This window comes from Bolinopsis microptera, chromosome 13 (assembly GCF_026151205.1).
Source record: "Bolinopsis microptera isolate Bmic1 chromosome 13, MBARI_Bmic_1.0, whole genome shotgun sequence".
NCBI lineage: Eukaryota > Metazoa > Ctenophora > Tentaculata > Lobata > Bolinopsidae > Bolinopsis > Bolinopsis microptera.
Window position 1 is genome coordinate 3,356,212 of NC_087084.1, and position 26,568 is coordinate 3,382,779.

The 26,568-nt window shown below is 40.4% G+C and overlaps 1 protein-coding gene across 4 annotated transcripts in view; it reads left to right on the forward strand.

The window, feature by feature from the left end:
• LOC134824671 (protein salvador homolog 1-like) overlaps positions 1–26,568 on the forward strand; it is a 201,861-nt gene that overhangs the window by 174,083 nt on the left and 1,210 nt on the right. For 2 of the 4 annotated variants that reach the window (XM_063836637.1, XM_063836635.1), the window contains one exon: positions 26,413–26,563. In XM_063836637.1, coding sequence (XP_063692707.1) covers positions 26,413–26,490 — 78 coding nt within the window. In that variant the 3' untranslated portion in view covers positions 26,491–26,563. Of the gene's footprint in view, positions 1–14,867; positions 14,939–15,067; positions 15,232–15,347; positions 15,445–15,671; positions 15,750–17,637; positions 17,773–23,396; positions 23,474–26,393; positions 26,564–26,568 lie in introns of those variants that run through there. The other 2 variants (XM_063836634.1, XM_063836638.1) reach the window with 2 other exon arrangements.

The window sequence follows — 26,568 nt, forward strand, 5'->3', positions numbered from 1 at the left end:
CTCCGGTGTGTGTTCGTTTATGAGAAGCAAGAGTGCCGCTCTGCGAGGCTGAGTAGCTACAAATATCACATTTATAAGGTTTCTTTCCAGTGTGTATTCGCTTGTGAGAAGTCAGGTTGTCACTTTTTGCGGCTGAGTAGCTACAAATATCACATTTGTAAGGTTTCTCTCCAGTGTGTATTCGCTTGTGACAAATAACAGCGCCAATTCGTTTGGCTGAATAGCTACAAATATCACATTTATAAGGTTTTTCCCCGGTGTGTATTCGTTTGTGACAAATAAGATTGCCACTTTTTGCGGTTGAGTAGCTACAAATATCACATTCATAAGGCTTCTCCCCAGTGTGTTTTCGTTTGTGACAAATAAGATTGCTAATTTGCGAGGCTGAGTAGCTACAAACATCACATTTAAAAGGTTTCTCTCCAGTGTGGGTTCGTTTGTGACGAATAAGAGCGCCAATTCGGTTGGCTGAGTAGCTACAAATATCACATTTATAAGGTTTCTCTCCAGTACGAGTCGACATGTACTTCTTTAAATTGCGTTCAGACAGAACAGTATCTCCAATATTAATAAATTTGGAGATATCCACAATGCTTTGAGGGTAGGTATTTAGAGGATCATTAGAAAGAGAGGAGCTGGGACTTGCATTACATTCACCGTCTAGAGGTTCACTTTTTATAGTCGTGTCACAAATCTCCGCTTTATACACTGGCAATACTTCTATTTTTGTTCCTTCAGTGTTTAAATACAATTGTGCAGTTCCATTTCCAAGTTCGAAATTTTCAGCTGTTAAATCTTCGGTCTTTACTTCGAGGTCAAAGTGATATTTTGTCTCATCTTCAAACTTGGACGCGTTATTTGATAAGAAGATTGTAGTTGACTGAAAGGTGTCGATGTCTGATACTTCTTTTTTAACGAACCCTTCCACATCTTGTTGTCCACATTCTGCCATTCTGAATGGTGTTATCATTACCAAATAAAGTTGATGTTTAAGTACAGACCGTAACGTTTATTGTAATAACTTTTCAACTACCATCTATTTTTGAATCGATGTAATCTAAAGTAAGTAAAATTGTCTCATTGAGTCATGACCTTAAATGTTACTGATCAGAATTTTGATTTATAGGACGAACAATTAAAATTTAAAATCAAACAATTGTATAGCTCTGACAATAAAGTGTTTGATAAAATATCAACGAGTAGGTCCCAAATGTTTACACATAATAAAAGTATTCATGACAATAGCCAACTAATAGCACAGAGCCTTTAACTTTAAATTTAATAACGGGAGAAGCTGTTTTTCAGGCATTATGGCTCATGGAAAGTCGTTCAGCAGGTTTATTTTTAGTTCAAAACATTCTAATTTATAATGTCAAAGTTGACAGGAATAAGAAATACTTATGTGGAGGTTTTAAAGAAAAAACCTCCATATAAAAGCGAGCGACCGATTTCATTCTCGGTATCATTTTGCATTTGCGGACGGTTATTCAAATTAATATATATGTCGGCCGGGTGGTGTAGTGGTACTCCACTCGCCTCCCACGCGGAAGACCGGGGTTCAAACCCCGTCTGAGGCAGGCAGGCCAGGTCACCAAGCTGTGATTGGTACAGGATTTATCCTGGTAATTATGCTCGGAGGATATCAGTGACGCGATTCCCACTACAGTGTAAGCTGCAGTGTAGCTGTAAAGTCTACCGCCATTCGGAATGAGTGTGAACTTGCTTACCAGGCAATCATGATTTCCGCTTGGTTCTCATCAGGTCTCTAAGAAAGCCAACAGTGTGCTGATATGCATTGTCATATGTACTTCCTAGAAGCAGCACACGGCCCATTTCGGACTTGCACGAGTTATAATTATTATTAATTATTATTCAAATTAATATCATTTCCTAGTTTTGTTTGAAAAAGAGAGACACTGAAAGCGGTCCACTCTATCCATGGTGGGTTTTGGTCAACTTACTATATAATATGTAACTACTACTAGTCTAGAACCATGAGGTTGATGCCCCCCAGGTGATGCGAGGGGTTTTCAATTTTAAGACTCAAGGCAACTGTGGTAGAGGGGGTTAAAAATGAGTCATATTCTCCTATGTAATTTATGAGTGGCTCACAAAGCCATTTTGAAATTGTCTAAATACTGCACGTGTAAGCAATAGATTTACAAATTGAATGCTTGCAAACTTTGAATTAATTTCAAGTCAAATGTGACAGATGGTATTGGTGGTACTGGTTTTTATTAAATACTTTTCAAACTTTACAGAGTACAGCAATTACAACGTATGAAATAAACTCGAATAAACTATTGCCCCCGTCTGCAAAATCTGACGGGAGACCAAACACGGTACTGCACAGTAAAATGTGCCCGCAATTACATGGCCCCGATATGATTTGTAAAAATGTGAAACAAAATTGTGATAAAATAAATGTGTGGTGAAGAATGTGAAACAGTTCAAATTTCTTCAGACGAGGCTGATACACTGTTCTTATCAGAGCTGACAATCTTATTGTTCCTTATGAAATGAACTCTGTTAGGCTCTGCTTTCCTCTTCTCTTTCAATTCCTCCCAGAGCTTCTTGTAAGCCCTCCTTTCTTCCACCGATCTGTCTGGGCAAATGTAGATACTTTTATAGCCCTCTTTTGTGCGTAGTAGTTTCGCTTTTCGCAGCACCTGAGAAACCATATCAGAGCTATTCAGAGATAGTTTAGTAGGTCGTATTAATGTGCCGGCTCTCTTCAAACCAACTCTACAACAGTCACGAAATGAAGGTTTCTCGTTTATCTCACCAAGAACTTCAGCAACTTTGTTTTCTAACTTCTCGCCGTCGGATAAGCTTATTCCATAGATTACGACGTTTCTGCTTCTTTCATCTTTTTCAGCTATTGTCTTAACTGCAGTACAGATCTTCTTTGGCGTAAGAGCAGCTGCACAAGTCTTCTTCAAGGCAGAAGAATATGATTTCATCTCTGTCTGCACAGTTGTTTGGACAGACTTGAGTTCTTCGTCCTTCTTTTCAATGAGCTTCTTCTGCAAATCAATGACAGTTTTCTGCTCCGCGATTACTGAAATGTTCTGTTTATCTACTCTCTCCGCAGCCATTTGCAAATGAGGAGCTGCATAACGATTCAAAATGAAACAAACAGTTTGCAGCCAATCACACAGTTTTTCTTTCGAAACTGATCGTTTGTTCAGGTTTTTCAATACTAGATCTCCGTATTCCTTAACATCCAGTTCATGGCACATTTCATTAAAAACACTGTTTGTAGCTCTCGCTACCTGATCTGCATGTCTGGCACTAAACAGATCATCATTATCGGGGTCATCGACCAAATGCTTCGTATGTTCATGGTATGAGTACTGCATCGTGTATATTCCAATGTACAGTTCTTGTATACAGGCTACACAACGATCACACTAAAAGACAAGCACTTCTTATCGCAAGTTACAACAGCTGATAACAGAGCTCGCTATTTGCAACCAAATGTAAAACGACTACACACATGTTGTAAGTAAAAATAAAACTGATAATAAGTTATTGTATCAAGTAAAGATGTCTGTAAAGCTTTTCAAAACTTGTTAATTTTCGGTAATATTAATTGCAAGAAAAATATAAGGCATGCGAATAAAATTTCGTCAATAACATTTCTGCTCGAACTAAACAAGCTAATAAGTAGTATTTCAAAACTATAAGTATTAACGACTAGCTGTTATTTTACTTGGTTCCAGTATGCAGTATAACTATAACATATAACTACAAATTAACACGTGTGAGATATGACTTCGAATGACTATAAGTATAATTTACCGTTCTATTTCAACTCCCGGACAGTTTCTCTCTGTATCGAAATCACTACCAAGAACCGCTTTGCGATCATGGGATCTGATCTGAATCATACCCGGTCACCAGACTGAGTAGGTGCTAAATTTTCACGCGATGAGATCCTCATTCCTAAATGATCTGCTTGAGTGCACGTACTTGGTCGGTTTTCACCGGGGCGAGAGTGAACAAAATCTAGAAGCTAATTGAAATCGAGTATGCAGTTTAGTGTCTACAACTTTTCTAGAATCCAGGTCCTTTGTAAGGTCATTCTGGATCAGAATTGATAATGTACGCACATTTTATCAGTAGTTCCAACCCTAAGGGGGCAATTTCTAAATTACCCTCAGGCGCAAATATATGATTTTTGTAATTTGCAGGTGCTGGTGATAGCTGGACAGAGTAGGAATAAGTCTGAGGTTGCTGGATAGGGCTAACATTTGCAAGTGCTAGTGGTAGCATAACAACAATTATTGAGCGTTGGTGGAAGCTAGATAGAGCAGGAAGTAGCATTCAGAGATTGCTCGAAAGAGCTAGAATAGAGGTAGCAGAATTGAAGAAAACTAGAAGTAGATTCTATTACATCAACAAGACAACATGATATGAGGTTGGATTGGAGGTGATCAGCCATAATAGCCAAACAGTACTGGAGAATGCCCAACTTGTGATAAGACCAGGATTCCGGCTTAATCCTGATCCCTAATCCCGGTCCCGGTCTTAATCCCGGTTCCGGCACTTTTTCCCAGTCCCGGCCAAAAAGCGGTCCCGGTCGAGCCTTGGCTTTAACGAGATGGAAGCAACCAGAGAGATGGTTAGATGTATAAATTTGGGGATTGAAGTGGTTTGAAATAACCAAAGAAATGTTAAACAAATTGAACAACAGGTACAGGTTGAACAAAAAAGTATAAGCACAAAGCATATGTAAAGAGTTACCGCTATCGAGTGATAAAATAGGAGAAAGCATAAATATGATCTTAGGCAGACGCCAGGTCGCCAGCTAGCTCATCGCGGTATCACATGACTTTAATACTGCGATATCATTGGTCATCTATATATCCAATGCGAAATATAAATAGAGCGCGAGTTTCATGGATTAGTAGCGCCGTACAAAAATTAAGCAGTTTGGCATGGAACAAAATTACAAGTTTTTGGTTTACACAAATATTAAAACATTTACATTTTTGTTTGACGGATGTTACTCGTCTAAATTTCTTCGAAGTAGTGCGCGCCGCTTTCTTCTCGAAATGGCCCGATGGCAAGTGCTACGAAGTAGCGCGCGCCGGGCCAGATCATTAACAATGGTCAACATTTTTGTTCGTATGAAGGTTCCAATGACTTAATAAAGTCGTTTAAATAATAAAAATAGTATAAAGATATCAAGTAAACTCACAAATCACAAATATTCAATATTGCAACTTAGTCAAAAACAATGCATTTAACTGTTTTGGTGGCGCGCGCGCACCATCTCAGTCAATTACTCCCATATTTGGTCAAATAGGATAATAGGGACGCAAAATATGCGTCCCTCCAAAAAGTCCGATTTCCTTCATTGTATTACCCCTTTTTCCGCCTTCGGCGGCGCGCGCTTCGCGCGCGAAAAGTGGCATGCAACGTATGATGATATTGGGATACGAAACATGTATCAACGATTGCTTCATGCTATTCCACTGCTATTTTCATTGCTCTTTCTACTTAACTGCTCTTTATTAATATTATACAATTATCAATATACCATATACGCTACTTTATACAATAGTTTTAAATTTGCAAACAAATCGCTTCATTTTTTGTGGTTTTAAAATCCAAAAAAAATTGTGGGCACTACTAGCACTACATACTATTATGGCTTGTAGCGAGATGCGCTACTATGCCGCGCCGAGTTGAGATGAATTGACATCGTCAATTAATATTATGGCCAAAGTGTGATTTTCAAATTAAATTAAATTAAAATGTTAGGCGCGCCGCGCATATTTTTGCAAAATTAGTACACCGTAGTATGAACAATAATGAAGATCAAGCGCACAAGCAAATATTGTCTTATTTTGTATTTTCACAGGTTATATCTCTTTTCCACCGAAAGCACATCCAATTTGATGGAGTGTGCTAAATCATCGATCTTCTAAAAGGGCCCCCCCAGTCGAAACCAAGTTGGTTGAATCGATGTATTAAAATGCTCCACTGGCAAGATAATGGCGAAAAACTGTTTAGATCACGTGATATGACTGTATAAGAAAGTTGGTCTAATTTTTTGTTATGTTTAGGGTTTCAGCACCTTGAGGTTCTACTACCCGTCTTAGTTGACATAGTAAATGCTTCATTATCTTCTGGCAGTATTGATGGCGCTAAACTAGCTCATATCACACCCCTGATCAAGGGCAAGGGATTAGATAGTGATAATCTCAAGAACTACAGACCAATATCTAACCTTAGTTTTGTAGGCAAGTTGATAGAAAGAGTAGTGCTCAGGCGTCTAAATGAACATCTAGAAAACAACAACCTGAACATCCCACAGCAGTCTGGATACAAATCAAAACACAGCACCGAGACTCTGCTTGTGAGAGTTGTTAACGATCTGCTCATTGCATCTACAGAAAGCAAGGCAACTGTTGTTCTTCTCCTAGATCTCAGCGCAGCTTTTGATACAGTTGACCACTGCAAACTACTGAACATCCTCAGAAATGAGTTGGGAATAACAGGGACAGCTTGGAAATGGTTCAGCAGCTTCCTCACAGGTAGATGTCAAACGATTAAAGTTGGAAATGAGGAATCTTATGAAATAGTGATTAAGTTTGGAGTCCCACAGGGCTCTGTGCTGGGTCCGGTCCTGTTCAACATCTACATTCGCTCTTTGTACTCAGCAGCACATGATTTGAACTTCTCCATCCAGGGTTACGCCGACGATCATCAGCTGTATAAAAGTTTCAAGCCAAACGAGGAGCCCACCGTCCTTATCAACGATGTTCCCAAATGTTTCCAAGAAATTAATGACTGGATGAAAAAACATTATCTACAGCTCAATGCAGGAAAAACTGAGATTCTTGTTTTTGGGACACCGCTTGTTCTCCAGCAGCTGTCTATAGGGGGCGTGTTTGTTAACTCTGAGACGTGTGTCAGGCTGTCACCTGTTGCAAAGAACCTCGGATTTCGTCTCGACTCTCAACTAAACTTTGGTGAGCAAATCAAGCAACTTAAAACATCGTGTTTTCTGAAACTAAGAGACCTTGCTAAGATGAAAACATTCCTCACAACCAAACAGATGGGAACACTGACTCAAGCAATTGTAATCTCATCGCTAGACTACTGCAATGTGCTTTACTATGGTTGTAGTCAAGCCTCAATTACGCAGCTGCAGAACATTCAGAACCGAGCATGCCGTCTGGTTTTTGGATTAAAGAAGAGAGACTCAGTCGAGGAGAAGCTCAAATCCCTTCATTGGCTCAAGGTGAAGGAAAGGATTGAGTTTAAGTTATGTTTACTGATTTTCAAAGCAGTCAATGGTGTTGCTCCTGCATATCTGTGTGATCTAGTAACATTTGTTAGTTCGAGTAGCAGAAGAACTTCCTCCTTACACCTACCTGTCGGATCTACAAGATCGCACCCAAGAGTGTTTCAGACTGTTGCTCCGAAAATCTGGAACCAACTACCAATTGAAATTAAGACTTGTTCTGATGTTGATCTGTTCAAAACATTATTAAAAACTCACCTGTTTAAGAAAAGTTATGGCATGAGCGATTAATTGACAATATAACTTTATGTTATTTGCTTAAACTGTTTAGGATGCAACCTAATGTCATGATCTTTTTGAACTTATTAGCAATTAGACTGTTAGCTCGCTTCATAAGCATGTCATCTTCGTTCCAAAACTTTTTATGTCCTAAGTATGCATACACTCCTTGATAGTTATCTTGATCTAGTATCTTTGTTTCACACAATAGAGCATAAGTTTTGTGGTTTATCCACTGGGCTTAGAGTTTGTGTTTAAGCTACCAAATTTTATTATTATTATTATTATATGCTTTTGTTAGGGATTGGGTTAGGATTAGTGTTTGGATCAGATTAAAGGGTTTGGATTTCGAATAGTCGTTCAGGGTCAGCTTAGAAAACGGGTTAAAAAGTCACGTGACAGTCGAGTTGCGAGTGTGGAGTGATTAATCATCATCCCAATTTGATACGTATGAAATATGTCTATAACTTGCTTAAATACTGAGCTGAGGGCCAAGGCTCTTCGTGCTCTCTATGGCCTCAAAGGAAAAATAGTTAAGGATGCCCTCTCACACCGTGCCCTTAATATTCTATTTGACTCCTTAATAAAACCAATCCTGCTTTATGGCTGTCAAGTCTTATGCCCCCACTCAAAAACCATGAGATACCTTTCAAAAATAGATGACAAAGCCAACCCCCAGCACACCTTGAATTACATTGCACAAGACCACTATGAAAAATTCCACCTAAAGTTTATCAAGTGGTCTTTGTCTGTACATTCAAAAGCATCAAATATAGGTTGCTGGGGCGAAAGCGGGCGCCACCCTCTATTCTTTGAAGCCTGCAAACTTGCAATAGATTACTATAGTCGCCTTGAAAACACTGAAAACAAACTACTCTGTGCTGCATTTCACGAACAAATCATGTTGGGACTTCCTTGGTATACCAACATCTCAAAGCTTCTCACCAAATACAACTTCACCCCCTCATCTTCCTCAAAATCTAAGCTCTCCACCCAAATCAGTCATAACATGAGGGAAGAATTCGTGAATACCTGGAAAGCTGCCAAGGCCTCCACGCCAAAACTAGAATTCTATAACTTAATTAAACATGATTTCGAACCAGAGGCATACCTACGAATTATCAAAATACCGGATGTTCGAAAAAGTCTGACAAGGTTTCGTATCAGCTGCCACAACCTCTACATCGAAAGGGGCAGATACGAAACCCCCCTTGTACCAAGAGAAGAACGTTGGTGCACCTACTGCTTTTTCAGCAAAGGGCTCAAGCCTATTGAGGACGAAAGTCACGTATTGATTGACTGTTTGCTCTACTCCTCAGTTAGGGAAAAATTCAATTTCCATCCCCTAAACATTACTGACCTAGTCGGTTTGCTCTCCAACAAAACTCTAGATCCTACCACACTCACTGCCACAGCAAGAGCAATCCATTCAATTCTCTCTGTGAACGAAAATTATACAGCCTACTATAAGAGCCCAGATTTCCACTCAAATACTGGCAATAGTCGGATCCCAACCGTTCTAAAAGGCTATCTCGTTAGCTTTTCGTGTTAAAAGCGATTTCTCAACGGTTATCACCTCTCTAGATGATTCTTAAAACATTTGGACTTCATGGCAAGGTTGAAATACATGCAATGAGGGCGTTTTCGGCCACACCCTTTTTCAGGGTTTCGCGGTCACTCGAATTATTGTATTTCAGCCCAGGAAGGTCTTAAAGACTATTCCGATACACCAAAATGTGCCTAATAGCCACATTTATATACAACTTATGAAGCAACATATACCTTAAAATGCTTTGTTTCGGAAATATGGCCGAAAAACGGTTTTTGGCTTGACGCAGTTCATAATTTCCGTGATTTTTGGCATTTCCGCCTAGGAAGGTCGTAGAGACTATTCTGATACACCAAAATGTGCCTAATAGCCACATTTATATACAACTTATGAAGCAACATATACCCTAAAAGGCTTATTTTCGGAAATGTGGCTGAAAAACGGATTTTTGTCGAGCAAACAATGACAATATTCACAATGCAAATGGGCTATTGGACTGTTAACTAGAAAGGTCTTAAAGACTCATGAGCAACACAGCATTTGTCACAAGATGTAAGATGACTCACTTTGTGTCCAGAAACACCTACAAAAATTGGAGAATGATCTACTTTATTGGGCATCTCTTTTAATGGGCCAGGCCAGCAGCATATTTGTGTCTTACGAAATGGCAATTTTTCAAAATTACGGTTTCTTTAGTAAAGGTCAATGGGTCAGTTACAAACAGCAAATTGTTCGCAATTGCCGACTCATGCACATCATATACTCAAAAACGCTCACATTAGGAGTCATTAGTAAATAACTAATACATGATTTGTGAAAACTCCAACAATTTTTCCTTGGTACAAATTTAAATAAAATGTGTGACGTGCCAGACCAAAGTTCAACTTCAAACTTTTTATTTATTCATGCCATGAAACCATAATGAGTTATGTGCCCATCCTTGGAGAACCCTTGCTGTACGGCTAGTGTAGGCAGTGTTAAACAAGGAATTGAAACCGAGGGGTTCCGTTCAGGCCCTTCACACTTTGTTTCTGTCTAGTTCTAATGTACCGTCACAATAGTGACTTTAATATATGTACCAAGAATACCAGACCTAAAATAAATCGGCACTGGATCCGGATCAGATTGTTGCTTGACCGCTGACCAGTACCCCACTTTTTAATTATGATTGATTTCGCTGCTTCGACCAATGTTGGTCTGTAATCCCTGGATTGAGATTTGTTGGCCGCAATTTAATTTAGCTAATTTCTTATAATACCGCAGTGGTCTGGTTCCCACTTCAGAATGACCCCATATTCTTTTTTTCAGTCGCATAGATTTTCCCATCGTTTGATAATGTGTGTCAACTGTCATTCCCTCGTTTTTTAATCAAGTGGTGACTGGCTATTTCTTCTGTTATTACAGCTGTGAGCTGCCTCGAGATCTTATCTGGGGCATGGGCACAAATACTAGAACATTAGAAGATTAGAACTGTAATTCTAGAACTTCAGATTAAGGTTACTTGGCAGAATAGCATTAGCAGGGTTCGAGATTTGACTGAGGGCATTCAGGTAACATACCAGGTTCACATCACCAGTTGAAGTGAATCTTAATTTCGGCATGCAATGCCTTTATGCCTTATAAGTTATAATCTTATAGTAGGATCACGGGGTTTTTATAATAGAAGGTCTCGAGATGCTGATTTAGCTATTTAGGTTTCACATGTGACATTTTTCCAGCTTTGGGTAAAGTGGATTTTAGAGCGGGGAGGGGGTCTAAATGACCAAAATCTGAACGATCTCTTACTTACGGGACACTACGGGACAAGGGACAGATCTCGGGCCTAATAGCTGTTTTTTAATGAGAGGCTGGAGTTTGGACCTAGATGGTCAACGTGAGGATAGCATGAGGATTTAGGATGCTCTGCCTGCCTTTCGTGGGGTCTTGTAACCCCTAAAGCTGGTATATCTTATCTAATTTAACCTTGGTTACATCTCGTGCTGTTTCGAATATATAATTAAATTTATAGGTCCAATATCAAGCAAAAAAGTCTGATGTCATGTACTGATGTTACACTAACATGATCTCCGACGCGAGGATCTCCGAAGTCCGATCTTAAAGTTGGATCTCAGAGCCAAAAAGAGGAACGTAAGCCTTGGTTCCTTTCTTTGAGAGTCAAACAGGAAATTCGGGGTTATCAACTCAAACTCGGATTCGTAGCACAATTAAAAAAACAAAGAATAAAAATCTTAATGAATTTCCCGACATTCTAAAATTAATATCAGTTCGTATTCATATATATATATATAGCCTGACTGACAATTTTCTCGACTGACTGACAATGTTTCTTCTTTTCCCCATTTAGAATACAAAGATTAGTACATTTTAGCTTATGATTAATATTATATTTTTACCTATAGTTTACCTAGATCAATTCAGTGGCCCAAACTCCAGTAGGTTACAAGACTTAAGTTCAATTCGAGGAACACTTTGATTAAGCATGATCCTTGTCTAGTTGGAGTTTTCGCATATCATGCAGTAGTTATCTACTAATCACTTCTAAACTGAGCGTTATAGAGTCGAATCTCAAACCCTGCCATTCGGCCAAGTAATCTTAATCTGAAGTTCTAGAATTACAGTTCTAATGTTCTAGTACTAATGTATTAGTGCCCTAGATAAGATCTCGAGGCAGCTGTAATAAAAAAGAGCTAGCCAGTAACCACTTGATTAAAAAACGAGGGAATGACACACATTATCATACGATGGGAAAATCTATGCGAACCAAACCACTGCGGTATTACTATTATGGTAAATGAGCTAAATTAAACTGCAGCCAACAGATCTCAATCCAGGGATTACAGACCAATATTGGTCGAGGCAGTGAAGTCAATTATGATTATAAAGTGGGGTACTTATACTGGTCAGTGGTCAAGCGTCAATCTTGCCCGGATCCAGTGCCGATTTATTTTAGGTCCGGTATTCATGGAACATATATCATGGTTTCATGGCATGAATAAATAAAAAGTTTGAAGTTGAATTTTGGTCTGGCACGTCACACATTTTATTTAAATTGGTACCAAGGAAAAATTGTTGGAGTTTTCACAAATCATGTATTAGTTATTTACTAATGACTCCTAAAGTGAGCGTTTTTGAGTATATGATGTGCATAAGTCGGCAATTGCGAACAATTTGCTGTTTGCAACTGACCCATTGACCTTTACTAAAGAAACCGTAATTTTGAAAAATTGACATTTCGTAAGACACAAATATGCTGCTGGCCTGGCCCATTAAAAGAGATGCCCAATAAAGTAGATCATTCTCCAATTTTTGTAGGTGTTTCTGGACACAAAGTGAGTCATCTTACATCTTGTGACAAATGCTGTGTTGCTCATGAGTCTTTAAGACCTTTCTAGTTAACAGTCCAATAGCCCATTTGCATTTGTGAATATTGTCATTGTTTGCTCGACAAAAATCCGTTTTTCAGCCACATTTCCGAAAATAAGCCTTTTAGGGTATATGTTGCTTCATAAGTTGTATATAAATGTGGCTATTAGGCACATTTTGGTGTATCAGAATAGTCTCTACGACCTTCCTAGGCGGAAATGCCAAAAATCACGGAAATTATGAACTGCGTCAAGCCAAAAACCGTTTTTCGGCCATATTTCCGAAACAAAGCATTTTAAGGTATATGTTGCTTCATAAGTTGTATATAAATGTGGCTATTAGGCACATTTTGGTGTATCGGAATAGTCTTTAAGACCTTCCTGGGCTGAAATACAATAATTCGAGTGACCGCGAAACCCTGAAAAAGGGTGTGGCCGAAAACGCCCTCATTGCATGTATTTCAACCTTGCCATGAAGTCCAAATGTTTTAAGAATCATCTAGAGAGGTGATAACCGTCGAGAAATCGCTTTTAACACGAAAAGCTAACGAGATTCCGTTTCGTCTCGGACTACAAGTGCATAATGCTATAGGACCTTAAAATAAGATTGAACCATACAAACTCGATTTATCTATTTTTCTAAAACTAGCATTATATAACATTTCTAAATTATCCCTACACACTTGTAAATAATTAGAATTGTGTAACTTAAATTATTTCAGATTTACAACTATTGTGTACTCAATAAAGTAATTATCACTTTTGTATCCTTGTTGTATCCTTGTATCCTTGTATCCTGACTAAGTTGACGTTAATCGACCAGAATAATATTATTATTATCATACTTCTGCAAAATTTAAGGTTTGCTGACTGGTATAACTGATTTACTTTTTTGTAATAAATGTTTGTACACTAATCTTTGTACAGTTTGTCAACAAAGAGTCCACATACTTTGTAACATCATTGAACATTAACTACTATTTAAATAGTAGTGGTGGGATAGGATTTTTATTTGCTAGTTGTGTGCCATTATGAGTACAGTATCTTAACCATCAGATGTACATTTATCCCTAGATAAACACAAGTATCTTTACCCTTCAGTTTAACACTGAATTTACTTATAGGTATTTAACCTTATAGTTGTACAATTACCATCGCTGAATTTGTTTGTGTATATTGTTCGAACACTGAATAAAAAGAATAATAATAATAATAATAAATGAATGTTATTTTTATACAGCACCGAAAGGTTAAATGATTTAAATTTAACCCTTATGCACAGCTGTAAATGATACCTAAATGACAGTAGAGATCGTGCATCTCGCCTTGGACGGGAGTAAAAATGGAAGTTTATAACTGCAAGTTAAATCCTGACTAAATAAGGCAGATACACCTAACAAGAAGATATCCAAGAAAGGTTAGCAGGTTTTCTAACAAAACATATGAAAAATAGATGATGACTACAAGAGATCTATGTATGAGACTCATCAGACTAACAAAATGATATACAAAGATAATAAAGATGAAATTTCCTAAAATACTAAAATTCTATAAAAATCTATAGAACTACAAATATACAAACAATCTGAATACCTCAATATACAACACAAAATTATTAAAAAAGCTTACTGCAGAACTTAACAGTAACTGATGTTATACAAGGGATACAAGGATACAAAAGTGATAATTACATCATTGAGTACACAATAGTTGTAATTCTGAAATAATTTAAGTTACAACTTGAGTACAAATCCAATTATTTACAAATATGTGGGAATAATTTAGAAGTATCATATCAGAGATTTATTGGAGAGCAAACCGGCTAGGTTAGTGATGTTTTGGGGACATATTTTGGGGACATGTAAGAACAAGGATAAGATTTGCTATGTTAAGAACAACTCTTGTCGCTTTTCATGCGTACAGAGGAAAGAAGATTGACATTCAGGTATCTAACGGAAGAGTAGAGCAAACAGTCTATTGAAACGTGATTTTCGTCCTCAATGGGATTGAGCCCTTAGCTGAAAAAGCAGCAAGTGCACCAAAGTCCTTCTCTTGGTACAATGCAAATGGGGGTGTATCTGCTCCTTTTGATGTAGAGGTTGCGGCAGCTGATACGAAACCTTGTCAAGCTTTTTCGAATCAGAATTATAGAATGCTAGTTTTGGCGAGGAAGCCTTGGCAGATTTCCAGGTATCCACAAATTCTGGGGGAAGTTGTATTTGGTGAGAAGCTTTTAGATGTTGGTGTACGAGGGAAAACCCAGCATAATCTGCTCGTGAAATGTTGTAGAAAGTAGTTTGTTTTTGGTGCTTTCAAGGCGACTTTAATAAATTTGATTGATTTGAGTTTTCAAGGAAATCCTTGAGTTTTTTCAATGACTGGTTCCTTTCAAATGGATAATATTATTGTCTTGCAGAAGCTATGCATTAGATTGTATGAACAAAGGGGTACTTCCGCCAAATTATAATGATGCCATAAAGAACGATGGTAAGTTGCTTCTATACTTTATTTAGTGAACAATAAACCAAGTTTTTAAACAAATGTTTACTTCATTTGCGAGCAAAAATTTGTTTTTAAAATTAAGTTTAAAACATGGTTTAGATTAAACTGTTTCAGTTGCCCCTACTGCAGACATCAGGGGGGCTGGTTGGGTCTTGACTGAACCCAATACAGATTATCAGCAAGGTTTCCCTGGTGAGTTTGACGACACAAGGTTGGGACAGTTACGTCGCAGTGGGTCTAAAAGTTCCTGTTCTAGTGGAAGCAGCTCCAATGTCAGAGTATGTGACATGTAGTTATGTAGAATTAGCTTATTTTGATACTCACCAACCAGAAGAGCAGCTTAGAAGATGTAGGTAGTCCTTTGTCATTTGTGTCAATACTATCAATGTTTCAGTTCAGTAATGGGAGTGGGATGTACACTATGGCTGATCAGAATTACAACCTAGCCAAGGAGCTTCCACCAGGCTGGGAACTGAGATTCCTCTCAACTGGTCCGTTAGTAATTAGTTTATAATTATGGGTCAACTACCATTTCGTATTATTTTGGTAAAAGATTAACACCATGAGTGTTGCTTTTTTAGGGTTTATTGACATATGTTTTTAATAACAACTCAGAAATGATTTTTGTATGATGTAGTTGTGGCTTTACAGATTATCAAAGTTACTACTGCTCATCTACTGCTGTCTGCTACATCCCTACTGATACTTCACTCTTCAGGTCGAATGTACTACTGCCATCTACCTACTGATACTCAACATTGGAACCACCCACACGAAAAGGCTGACTTACCCCCTGGTTTGTATTATTAGTTATCGAATGATAAAACATTATTATGGAATTTAGGTATATTGAGAAGTATAGAACTAATTGCTTGGGTCTAAATAGATGCAAAGTTGAAAGATAAGGTTCTTAGTTTAATTCATTTTTGAAGCTATATTTTTGTGTAGTTCATTTCCATTTACCTTGTGTATTTTATTTAGGTTATTTGATTCTCGATTGTTAGAGGCATTTTAGATCTTCGTGTGTTTAGTACTAATTAAACTAACCAACTTAATTTCTTTGTATCTAATGATGTAATTTAACGAAGTATACACTACATTTGCGTGTTTCACTGTCTAGCCCAGTGACATAAAGTGAGGAATCTAAGAATCTAATTCCTAGCCATATTAATTTCCATAGCCACGCCGACTAATTTTTGTCAACAAAATTATTAAATCAACTTTAAAATAGTCGCTCTCGGTTGTTACACACTGTAACGCCGCGCACTGTACTTTAATTCTATATTTATCTGAGAAGATGTTCGAATCGAGCGCAAATGCCAGATTCCTGTCAGGATCCTAGTTCTTGCGCTTAACTTGCGCGTTACCAAATAATCCAAGATATTTCTGTCAGGATCCAAGATTTTCCTACTACCAGTATGGTAGTATGGACTGTTTGGTAGTATGGTAGTATGGTAGTTGCAGGAACGCGCGAAGACCTATATGTAAATATTACTAAAGCGTACATGGAATCGTATCCTAGTCGGTTAATCCGTCGGTACTATATTAGCAGATCGCGAGTTCGAGACCCGGAAAGGAATTTTTTCACAATCTTTTGGCAATTATGAATAACTATACTAATGAATTAATAACTATACTAATGAATAACTAAACCTCTGTAATATAACTAGCAAAGTAAAATGAAATCGTTATCCGGCCGCGGAGCGGCCGAAAAATTTATGGTAGTCGTTTTAAAAATATATGGTAGCCGTTTTTTCTTTCCAGACTGGATTCCTAGTCCCTTTTTAAATTTATGTCACTGGGCTGTCTAGCCCACCAACCATAATCTTTGAAAACATTATGCCAATATAATACTAAACAGTGACTTAATAAATCCGTGTCGGAATTCAACGTTGAGGCCAGTGTCAGTCAGTTCAGGTAGAATCTCTTGCTTTGTTAATGCAGGTGTCCCAAAAAATACAACCAAGTAAATTTTGTTCATCACTCAGATTTAAACGACTTGAAAATTCTCAAGTTAGGGCAAAACTCCATCAGGAACTTGTTTTCACCTAGTGAGAAAGTTTCTCTAATTTTAGGATCTGTGTGACAATTATGTGATTCTCCCTGTCAACAGCTGCAGGATCTGGTCAGCTCGTGGGGTTAGCTGATGACTTCATTAACTGATAATGTGATTGTTACTCGTTGGCTAACTAATCAACAGGCCAATCAGTACATGTGACATCCGTAATGAATTACTCATTACATGACTCATTACAGTCATATAATGTGGTGTTTTCAATGAAATGAGGTGGTTATTGGGACCAATTACAAACTGTTATGTGTACAATAACGTCTTGTGTTTTATCTGAATGTCAGTATTTGTGCCTCTATAAATAGTTCCTTTCACACTACTGAGTATCTAAAGTTTCACTTGATAGTTTTCAACACCATTTATTATTATTATTTCTGATATGTGTCAAAAAGATATATGTCACACCTCCCGCTCCAAACCAGAATCTATCTCTATAATAGTCCCTGTAAATGATAAATGTCGTTCTTAAACCATTATTTGTTTATTAACACTGATTAATTGGCTGCGTTTTTTGGGACACCCTGTACAATTCAATGTATGTTTCTATTATTTAGTGTACATTTACACCAATAAAAACACCACACAGATAAAATTGACCCTAATAACATTTCAGGATGGGAGCGAGTGTATAATAATGAGTACGGCGAATATTTCGTAAACCACATCACCAAAACAGCCCAGTTCCTGCATCCTGGCTCACTGCCAAATCCTGTGTCTGGTGAAGATCATGCTCAAGCGCTGGCAGTAAGTCACGTGTTAACATTAGTAGTACATTAATAGTACATTAGTAGTACATTAGTGGGGGGGGGGGGGGTGTCACGTCCGTCTATGTCCGCTTGTCTCATAGAATCCAAAAAGGACAGGACATAGGCGGACATAGGCGGACATAGACGGACATAGGCGGACATAGGCGGACATAGACGGACATAGGCGGACATAGGCGGACATAGGCGGACATTAATGGACACCTAAATTGCTAAATAAAATGTTCAATTTTTGCTGTTATAGGGGGGATCATGTTTTTTGTCCGTTCGGTACCCTATATTTTCAAAACGGACAAAAAATAGAGCGGACTAAAACGGACAAAAATGGACAAAAACGGACAAAAATGGAAATAACATTTAGATGCTTCCTCCTCCTACTCTTCCTCCTCCTCCCCCTGGGTCTTCCTGATCTTCCTCAGTCCTCTTCCTCCTCCCCTCCTCAGTCCACCTCCTACTCCTCCTCCTCGTCCTCAGTCCTCCTCATCAGTCCTCAACAGTCCTCCTCCTCCCCAGTCCTCCTCCTCCTCCTGAGTCCTCCTCCTGGGTCCTCCTCCTGAGTCATCCTCCTCCTCTTCATCCTGGGTCTTCCTCATCCTTCTCCTCCCTCTCAGTCATCCTCCTCCTCCTTCTCCTCAGTCCTCCATCCTCCTCCTCAGTCCTCCCCCAGTCCCCCTCCTCCTCCTCCTATTCAGTCCTCCTCCTCCTCCTCCTCCTTCTCAGTCCTCCTCAGTCCTCCTCCTCCTCCTGAGTCCTCCTCCTCTTCCCTCTCAGTCATCCTCCTCAGCCATCCTCCTCAGTCCTCCTCAGTCCTCCTCCTCAGTCCTCCTCCTCCTGGGTCCTCCTCCTCCTCTTCATCCTCCTCCTCTTCCTCCTCGGTCCTCAGTCCTCCTCCTCCTGCGTCCTCCTCCTCATCCTTCTCATCAGTCCTCCTCCTCCCCAGTCCTCTCCCAGTCCCCCTCCTTCTCCTCCTCCTATTCAGTCCTCCTCCTCCTCAGTTCTCCTCAGTCCTCCTTCTCATTTCTCCTAAGTCCTCCTCCTGAGTCCTCCTCCTCTTCCTTCTGAGTCCTCCTCCTCCTCCCTCTCAGTCATCCTCCTCAGCCATCCTCCTCAACCATCCTCCTCAGTACTCCTCAGTCCTCCTCCTTCTCAGTCATCGTCAGTCCTCCTCCTCAGTCCTCCTCAGTCCTCCTCCTCCTCCTGGGTCCTCCTCCTCCTCCTGGGTCCTCCTGGGTCTTCCTGATCCTCCCCAGTCCTCTTCCTCCTCCCCTCCTCAGTCCTCCTCCTACTCCTCCTCCTCGTCCTCAGTCCTCCTCATCAGTCATCCTCCTCAGCCATCCTCCCCAGCCATCCTCCTCAGCCATCCTCCTCAGTACTCCTCAGTCCTCCTCCTTCTCAGTCATCGTCAGTCCTCCTCCTCAGTCCTCCTCCTCCTCCTGGGTCCTCCTCCTCCTCCTCCTCCTGGGTCCTCCTGGGTCTTCCTGATCCTCCCCAGTCCTCTTCCTCCTCCCCTCCTCAGTCCTCCTCCTACTCCTCCTCCTCGTCCTCAGTCCTCCTCATCAGTCCTCAACAGTTCGCCTCCTTCCCAGTTTTCCTCCTCCTCCTGGGGCCTTTTCCTGGGTCCTCCTCCTGGGTCCTCCTCCTCCTGGGTCCTCCTCCTCCTGGGTCCTCCTTCTCCTCCTCAGTCCTTCTCCTCCTCCTCCTCAGTACTCTTCCTCCTCTTCCTCCTCCTCCTCCCTCTCAGTCATCCTCCTCAGCCATCCTCCTCAGCCATCCTCCTCAGTCCTCCTCCTTCTCAGTCCTCCTCAGTCCTCCTCCTGAGTTCTCCTCCTCCTCAGTCATCCTCCTCCTCCTCCTAGGTCCTCCTTCTGGGTCCTCCTCCTCCTCCTCCTCCTCCTGGGTCTTCCTGATCCTTCTCCTCCCTCTCAGTCATCCTCCTCAGTCATCCTCCTCAGTCATCCTCCTCAGCCATCCTCCTCAGCCATCCTTCTCAGCCATCCTCCTCAGCCATCCTCCTCAGTACTCTTCAGTACTCTTCAGTACTCTTCAGTCCTCAAAATGTTTGTCCGCTAATGTACACCAATGTCCGCTAATGTCCATCCAAGTCCGCCTATGTCCGTCCGGGTCCGCCAATGTCCGTCCGAGTCCGCCAATGTCCGTCCGAGTCCGCCAATGTCCGTCCGAGTCCGCCAATGTCCGTCCGTGTCCGCCAATGTCCCAAAAAACACGTCCGTTGTGTCATAGAATCCAAAAAGGACAGGACATAGGCGGACATAGACGGACATGACACCCCCCCCCCCATTAGTAGTACATTAGTAGTACATTAGTAGTACATTAGTAGTACATTAGTAGTACATTAGTAGTACATTAGTAGTACATTAGTAGTACATTAGTAGTACATTAGTAGTACATTAGTAGTACATTAGTAGTACATTAGTAGTACCTGAATATTAGAGACTGAATATTAGAATATTAGAGAATATTAGAGATTATTAGAGACTGTGTTGTGCTGGATAACTACCTAAATTAGTATATTGGGGGGGGTGTCACGTCCGTCTATGTCCGCTTGTCTCATAGAATCCAAAAAGGACAGGACATAGGCGGACATAGGCGGACATAGGCGGACATAGGCGGACATAGACGGACATAGGCGGACATAGGCGGACATAGACGGACATAGGCGGACATAGGCAGACATTAATGGACACCTAAATTGCTAAATAAAATGTTCAATTTTTGCTGTTAGAGGGGGAATCATGTTTTTTGTCCGTTCGGTACCCTATATTTTCAAAACGGACAAAAAATAGAGCGGACAAAAACGGAAAAAAATGGACAAAAACGGACAAAAATGAAAATAACATTTAGATGCTTCCTCCTCGACTACTCTTCCTCCTCCTCCTCCTGGGTCTTCCTGATCTTCCTCAGTCCTCTTCCTCCGCCCCTCCTCAGTCCTCCTACTCCTCCTCCTCGTCCTCAGTCCTCCTCATCAGTCCTCAACAGTCCTCCTCCTCCCCAGTCCTCCTCCTCCTCCTGAGTCCTCCTGGGTCCTCCTCTTCATCCTCCTCCTCTTCCTCCTCAGTCCTCAGTCCTCCTCCTCATCCTTCTCCTCAGTCCTCCATCCTCCTCTTCAGTCCTCCCCCAGTCCCCCTCCTCCTCCTCCTATTCAGTCCTCCTCCTCCTCCTCCTCCTCCTCCTCCTCAGTCCTCCTCCTTCTCAGTCCTCCTCAGTCCTCCTCCTCCTCCTCCTGAGTCCTCATCCTCCTCCGACTCCTCTTCCCTCTCAGGCATCCTCCTCAGCCATCCTCCTCAGACCTCCTCAGTCCTCCTCCTCAGTCCTCCTCCTCCTGGGTCCTCCTCCTCTTCTTCATCCTCCTCCTCTTCCTCCTCGGTCCTCAGTCCTCCTCCTCCTGGGTCCTCCTCCTCATCCTTCTCATCAGTCCTCCTCCTCCCCAGTCCTCTCCCAGTCCCCCTCCTTCTCCTCCTCCTATTCAGTCCTCCTCCTCCTCCTCCTCCTCAGTTCTCCTCAGTCCTCCTTCTCATTTCACCTAAGTCCTCCTCCTGAGTCCTCCTCCTCCTCCCTCTCAGTCATCCTCCTCAGTCATCCTCCTCAGCCATCCTCCTCAGCCATCCTCCTCAGTACTCCTCAGTCCTCCTCCTTCTCAGTCATCGTCAGTCCTCCTCCTCAGTCCTCCTCCTCCTCCTGGGTCCTCCTCCTCCTCCTCCTCCTGGGTCCTCCTGGGTCTTCCTGATCCTCCCCAGTCCTCTTCCTCCTCCCCTCCTCAGTCCTCCTCCTACTCCTCCTCCTCGTCCTCAGTCCTCCTCATCAGTCCTCAACAGTTCTCCTCCTCCCCAGTCCTCCTCCTCCTCCTGGGGCCTTTTCCTGGGTCCTCCTCCTGGGTCCTCCTCCTCCTTGGCCCTCTTCCTTCTGGGTCCTCCTTCTCCTCCTCAGTCCTTCTCCTCCTCCTCCTCAGTCCTCTTCCTTCTCGTCCTCCTCCTCCTCCCTCTCAGTCATCCTCCTCAGCCATCCTCCTCAGTCCTCCTCCTGAGTCCTCCTCCTGAGTCCTCCTCCTGAGTCCTCCTCCTCCTCAGTCATCCTCCTCAGTTCTCCTCCTCCTCCTAGGTCCTCCTTCTGGGTCCTCCTCCTCCTCCTCCTCCTTCTGGGTCTTCCTGATCCTTCTCCTCCCTCTCAGTCATCCTCCTCAGTCATCCTCCTCAGTCATCCTCCTCAGCCATCCTCCTCAGCCATCCTCCTTAGCCATCCTCTTCAGCCATCCTCCTCAGCCATCCTCCTCAGTACTCTTCAGTACTCTTCAGTCCTCAAAATGTTTGTCCGCTAATGTCCACCAATGTCCGCTAATGTCCACCAATGTCCGTCCAAGTCCGCCAATGTCCGTCCGGGTCCGCCAATGTCCGTCCGAGTCCGCCAATGTCCGTCCGAGTCCGCCAATGTCCGTCCGTGTCCGCCAATGTCCCAAAAAACACGTCCGTTGTCTCATAGAATCCAAAAAGGACAGGACATAGGCGGACATAGACGGACATGACACCCCCCCCCCCCCTATATTATTAGTACATAATATATATTATGTACATAATATATAATATATAATTTAGTATACATTATTTACACTGTGTATTGTATTACAGTGTGATGGAAAGATTTCAGAACTTGTAATTTACACAGAAATACCGGACTAAAACCACAATTCTTTAGCGGTGTGAAATTTGAGTAGCTGTTTGGCACATAAACTTTCACATGATGCGTTATAATGCCGTAGACACATCAACTAATATTGAGTTATTGGCAACTTCTTAAATAATTGACTTGAACTTCTTCGTGGGATTACTTTTTCAACGTCGGTTATTGACAGTGCTGCTTATTAAATAAGCTAATACCCATGTTGATGTTATCCCTCAAACGACAAAGTTGCCATATTGAAGTATTAAAGATCATGATCTTACTACTTCAATAAAATATAGAAATATTATTTTCTATGGAACGTCGCGTAGTCTACTGTCTAGTCATGAGTTATTTAAAATACTAACATGCTAACAGTAAAGCTGTTACAATGCATGGTATAGTTATTTTAATTTTGAAAGATAGCAGAAGCCTTAAATTTTGTCAAATATTAACACCATAATACGCGACGTACATCAATGTATATTGTATAATACATTGTATATTGTATTATATGGTAATTAACATGATGCTAATATTTATTTCTAAGCTTCCCCATGAGTAAATACAGATTAAACTTTAGACTATAATAATGGTATATATCAAGATTTAACCCAAATAATATCGTATGAGGCTAGTGACTCAACAAGTTCTGCTTTTTACGGTCATACGAATTTTTACAAAGTCCAAGTTTAATAGATTTGTAGTGTTGTAATCCCGTTGTAATTAGTTTAAAAATCAATTACCAAACACTGCAAATTCATACTTCGAAGAAATTATAAGTGTAGTGTTGTTAAAAATACACGTCAAAAGTCTAACCCCATTTTCCGTGTACTCAATCAGTACGTCTTAGGCGAAACGCTAATTAATTAGTTAGTTACATGGTCTTTATTTACATGCTCTTTTAATCAATAATTAACACTCTTTCTTTCTGCAGTGAAGCAGAGGAAGATCTTACAAGGAGACAGCGCACAGTTCCACTTACGTCCCGCCCTCCCAGTGTATCTGATTGAGGTACAGTTTTAAAACGCGTGTAAACTTACTTTAATAACTTACGCATCTAAACTTACTTTAAATATAACCTTCTCTGATAACTTTGTTGTTTCTTTTCCCCATGAATTGTAATGAAATACCCTGAATAGTGTTCAGGAGTTGATTTTGGATATTAATTGGGAGAAAGATTCACGGATAATTGGTTAGGGTTTTCATTCATATTACACAATGACAACTCTTGCAAAAAAACCACCAGGTGTACTGTAAGTACATCTTTATAAAGTGTCAGTATCTGTTCATAATGATGTGTCATTTTCTCGATTTGCATTTTGAATAGGAAATGTGTAGAACAACTATTATCGGAAATGGACGCAAGAGAAGGGTGTAATTGAAGCAAGAAAAATGACTCAGCCATATCACTATTATGTAATAGCTCGTTTACCAAAAGTTAAAAAACCCAAAAAATACGCCATCCTTTAATCTTTATAACCAGTTACTGTAAATCTCTTTTTTACCTTAATCGCCACAATTTACCCATTTACCATTTATCCAACTTCTTCAATTAGTTAATAAGGCTCACCTCACAATTCCTGCTCACTACAAGCAATGTACAGAGTTAATTGATGTTAAAATGATGTCATTTTACACTGTGCAACTACCGATCTTTAGAACTAACACTCGGAGTGTTGTTTTACAGACTGATTATGTTAATTCAATGTGATTTAAATCGGTTAATAATCGGTTACTAATCGGTTACTAATTTTTCTACAAAAAGTTGTCTTCATCCATCTAATCCTATTATCATTTCTCCATTTTGGTCGTACTGATACCAATCCGTCCACGAAAATGCATTTTTACCTGTTATAAAAAATGAAAAGATCCAAAAATTGGAGAATTGTATTACATTACATTTTGTTACAAAATAACAACCTGACGATAACAACTCTAAATCAGTGTTGTAGCTGGTTGCCTACGAAGAGGAGTTACAACTTTGCACTGTCACTTGTTAAAAGAAGCAGTTGTTTGTTTACACTGCTTACCATTCTCACAAGAACGTAGAACGAAAGGAATTGTTCCTCTGATTTGGTCACAGTTCAGATTGAGGAGTTATTTTAATCTATAAACAAAATTATTAACGAATTCTAAAGTGATTACACGTTTGGTCATTCAAATCAATCCAGAGAAGATGTGGGTTTAAGTCATTCAGGCATACAATCGGCTTTCCATTTAACACTTAAGTTGAAATTATGTATTATTTGTGTAATTATATTGGTGTAATTATTACACAATTTTATTATTACCTCTCCCGCAGAAACCGACAAAGCTATAGAAGATCTAATAAGTAGCAAGGGTCAAAGAGAAATATCCTGAACATGGCTCTTATCGGAGAGGAACAGTCTCTGTGGACGGTATATAAATACCTCTTAGTATTTTAAAATTCCTTATTACTGGAACTCAGGAATTATGTTTTTTAAAGCTTTAGTTATGGTTGTCCAAGTTATTAAATTGGTTATTTTAAAGTTGTTGTTAAAGTTATTAATTTGAACAGTTTGCACTTCAGGTAAGAAATAGTATTGATGACAGAGCACCTGGATGTTGACCCAATAGGGACGGTAACAATGAACTTTGTGCACTGTTACCCCACCTGCATCTTATCGGTTTCACCGTTCTCAAAACCGTCCAGTTCGGTGTAATCTACAACCCAGTGCTGGATCAGTTGTTTACGGGTAGACTGGGTTTCGGTGCACAGTTGAACGGGTTCCCATCGCAGGTAACCGGGGAGACTAAACTTAATAAGTCACTGTGATTTGTGAGATGGGAGGAAAACGAGACGCCCAAACCATGGCTATCAAAACACAGAACATGGCAGCTGTGTGCTCTGAACCAGACGCGTGTCACGGGCTGCGCATGCAAAGGCAGCGTGACGGTCTGAACATCTGCGCTGTAGCGTGCGGCGCGGCAGACGGGTATTGGGAGAGCGGAATGCACATCTGGGATATTGCTGCAGCGAGTGTGATCTGACTGAGGCGGGTGGGGTGGTGTTGTCCCCGGTAGTGGGGGAGCAGTTGGATTTGTTGAAGAGGAGGATTGTTGCGGCTAGCTCGGTGGAGTTGGGGACTGTACTTCAGAGCAAGATCCAACATGTTGACTTTCCTTCTGATTAGAATAGCAATCGATAGATTTGATAGACTGTTTTAAAAGGTTGAGCTCATGATCCTTTATTTGATTGTTAGGTTAATTGTATGAGTTCTACTATTTGTGTGTATGATTTCTTATTATTTGCAGTTTCGTTTTTAAATATACTGTGTACAGCAATGTGTGTCTTGTAGGATGAAGTGGAGAGGGCTGTTGAATTTTGTGTATTTGGGCGTGTCAACTGTCAATGTAATGTTGTCAGTTCTTAATTTCATGTCGCTTTTTTTCATGTCGCTTTACCATTAACTTATTATTTATAACTGATTTATTTATAATCAAGTGTTCTTATACATATTCTTATAATACAAGTATTATACATGTACATGTTATATTATTATATTATGCATACCTTAATTACCTTTTGATCTTGGGTCCTTAGTAGGGCATTTTATTAACAGTTTTTAAACTGATTTGAAAGTCCTGCAAGCAGATTGAAGCTTCTTTAAATTATTTATTATCCTAATGTATTGCTGTGTAAATTTGATTATAATTCTGATTCTAATTATATACTATCAATTATAATTAGTATAATGTGCGACTGGATGTGTTTCTTTGCATTTTCATTGAAGCTCAGTTAACATGGCCGCGAGCATGGTTACATAGTAATCATGGCTTGATGTGGATACAAGGGTACTAACTACTAAGCCTTAACACCATCACCCATCATACCACGAGACGTCCGCGTCATCACGCCAAATAACATCACACCAGTCACCACTGTTGACGTAACTAAGGTTTTGATGACGTCACGTGACCCACCTCAGGAGATCCCGATCTGGCTACAGGAATACGCTCAGTCAGCCAGTGAACCAGTACGAATGGGTAGAAGAGTCAGCCGCTAACCTGGACAAGTACCAGACCATGATGACCAGATTGTACAGACAGGAACTTAAGGAGTGTATTGAGCAATATGAGGTATT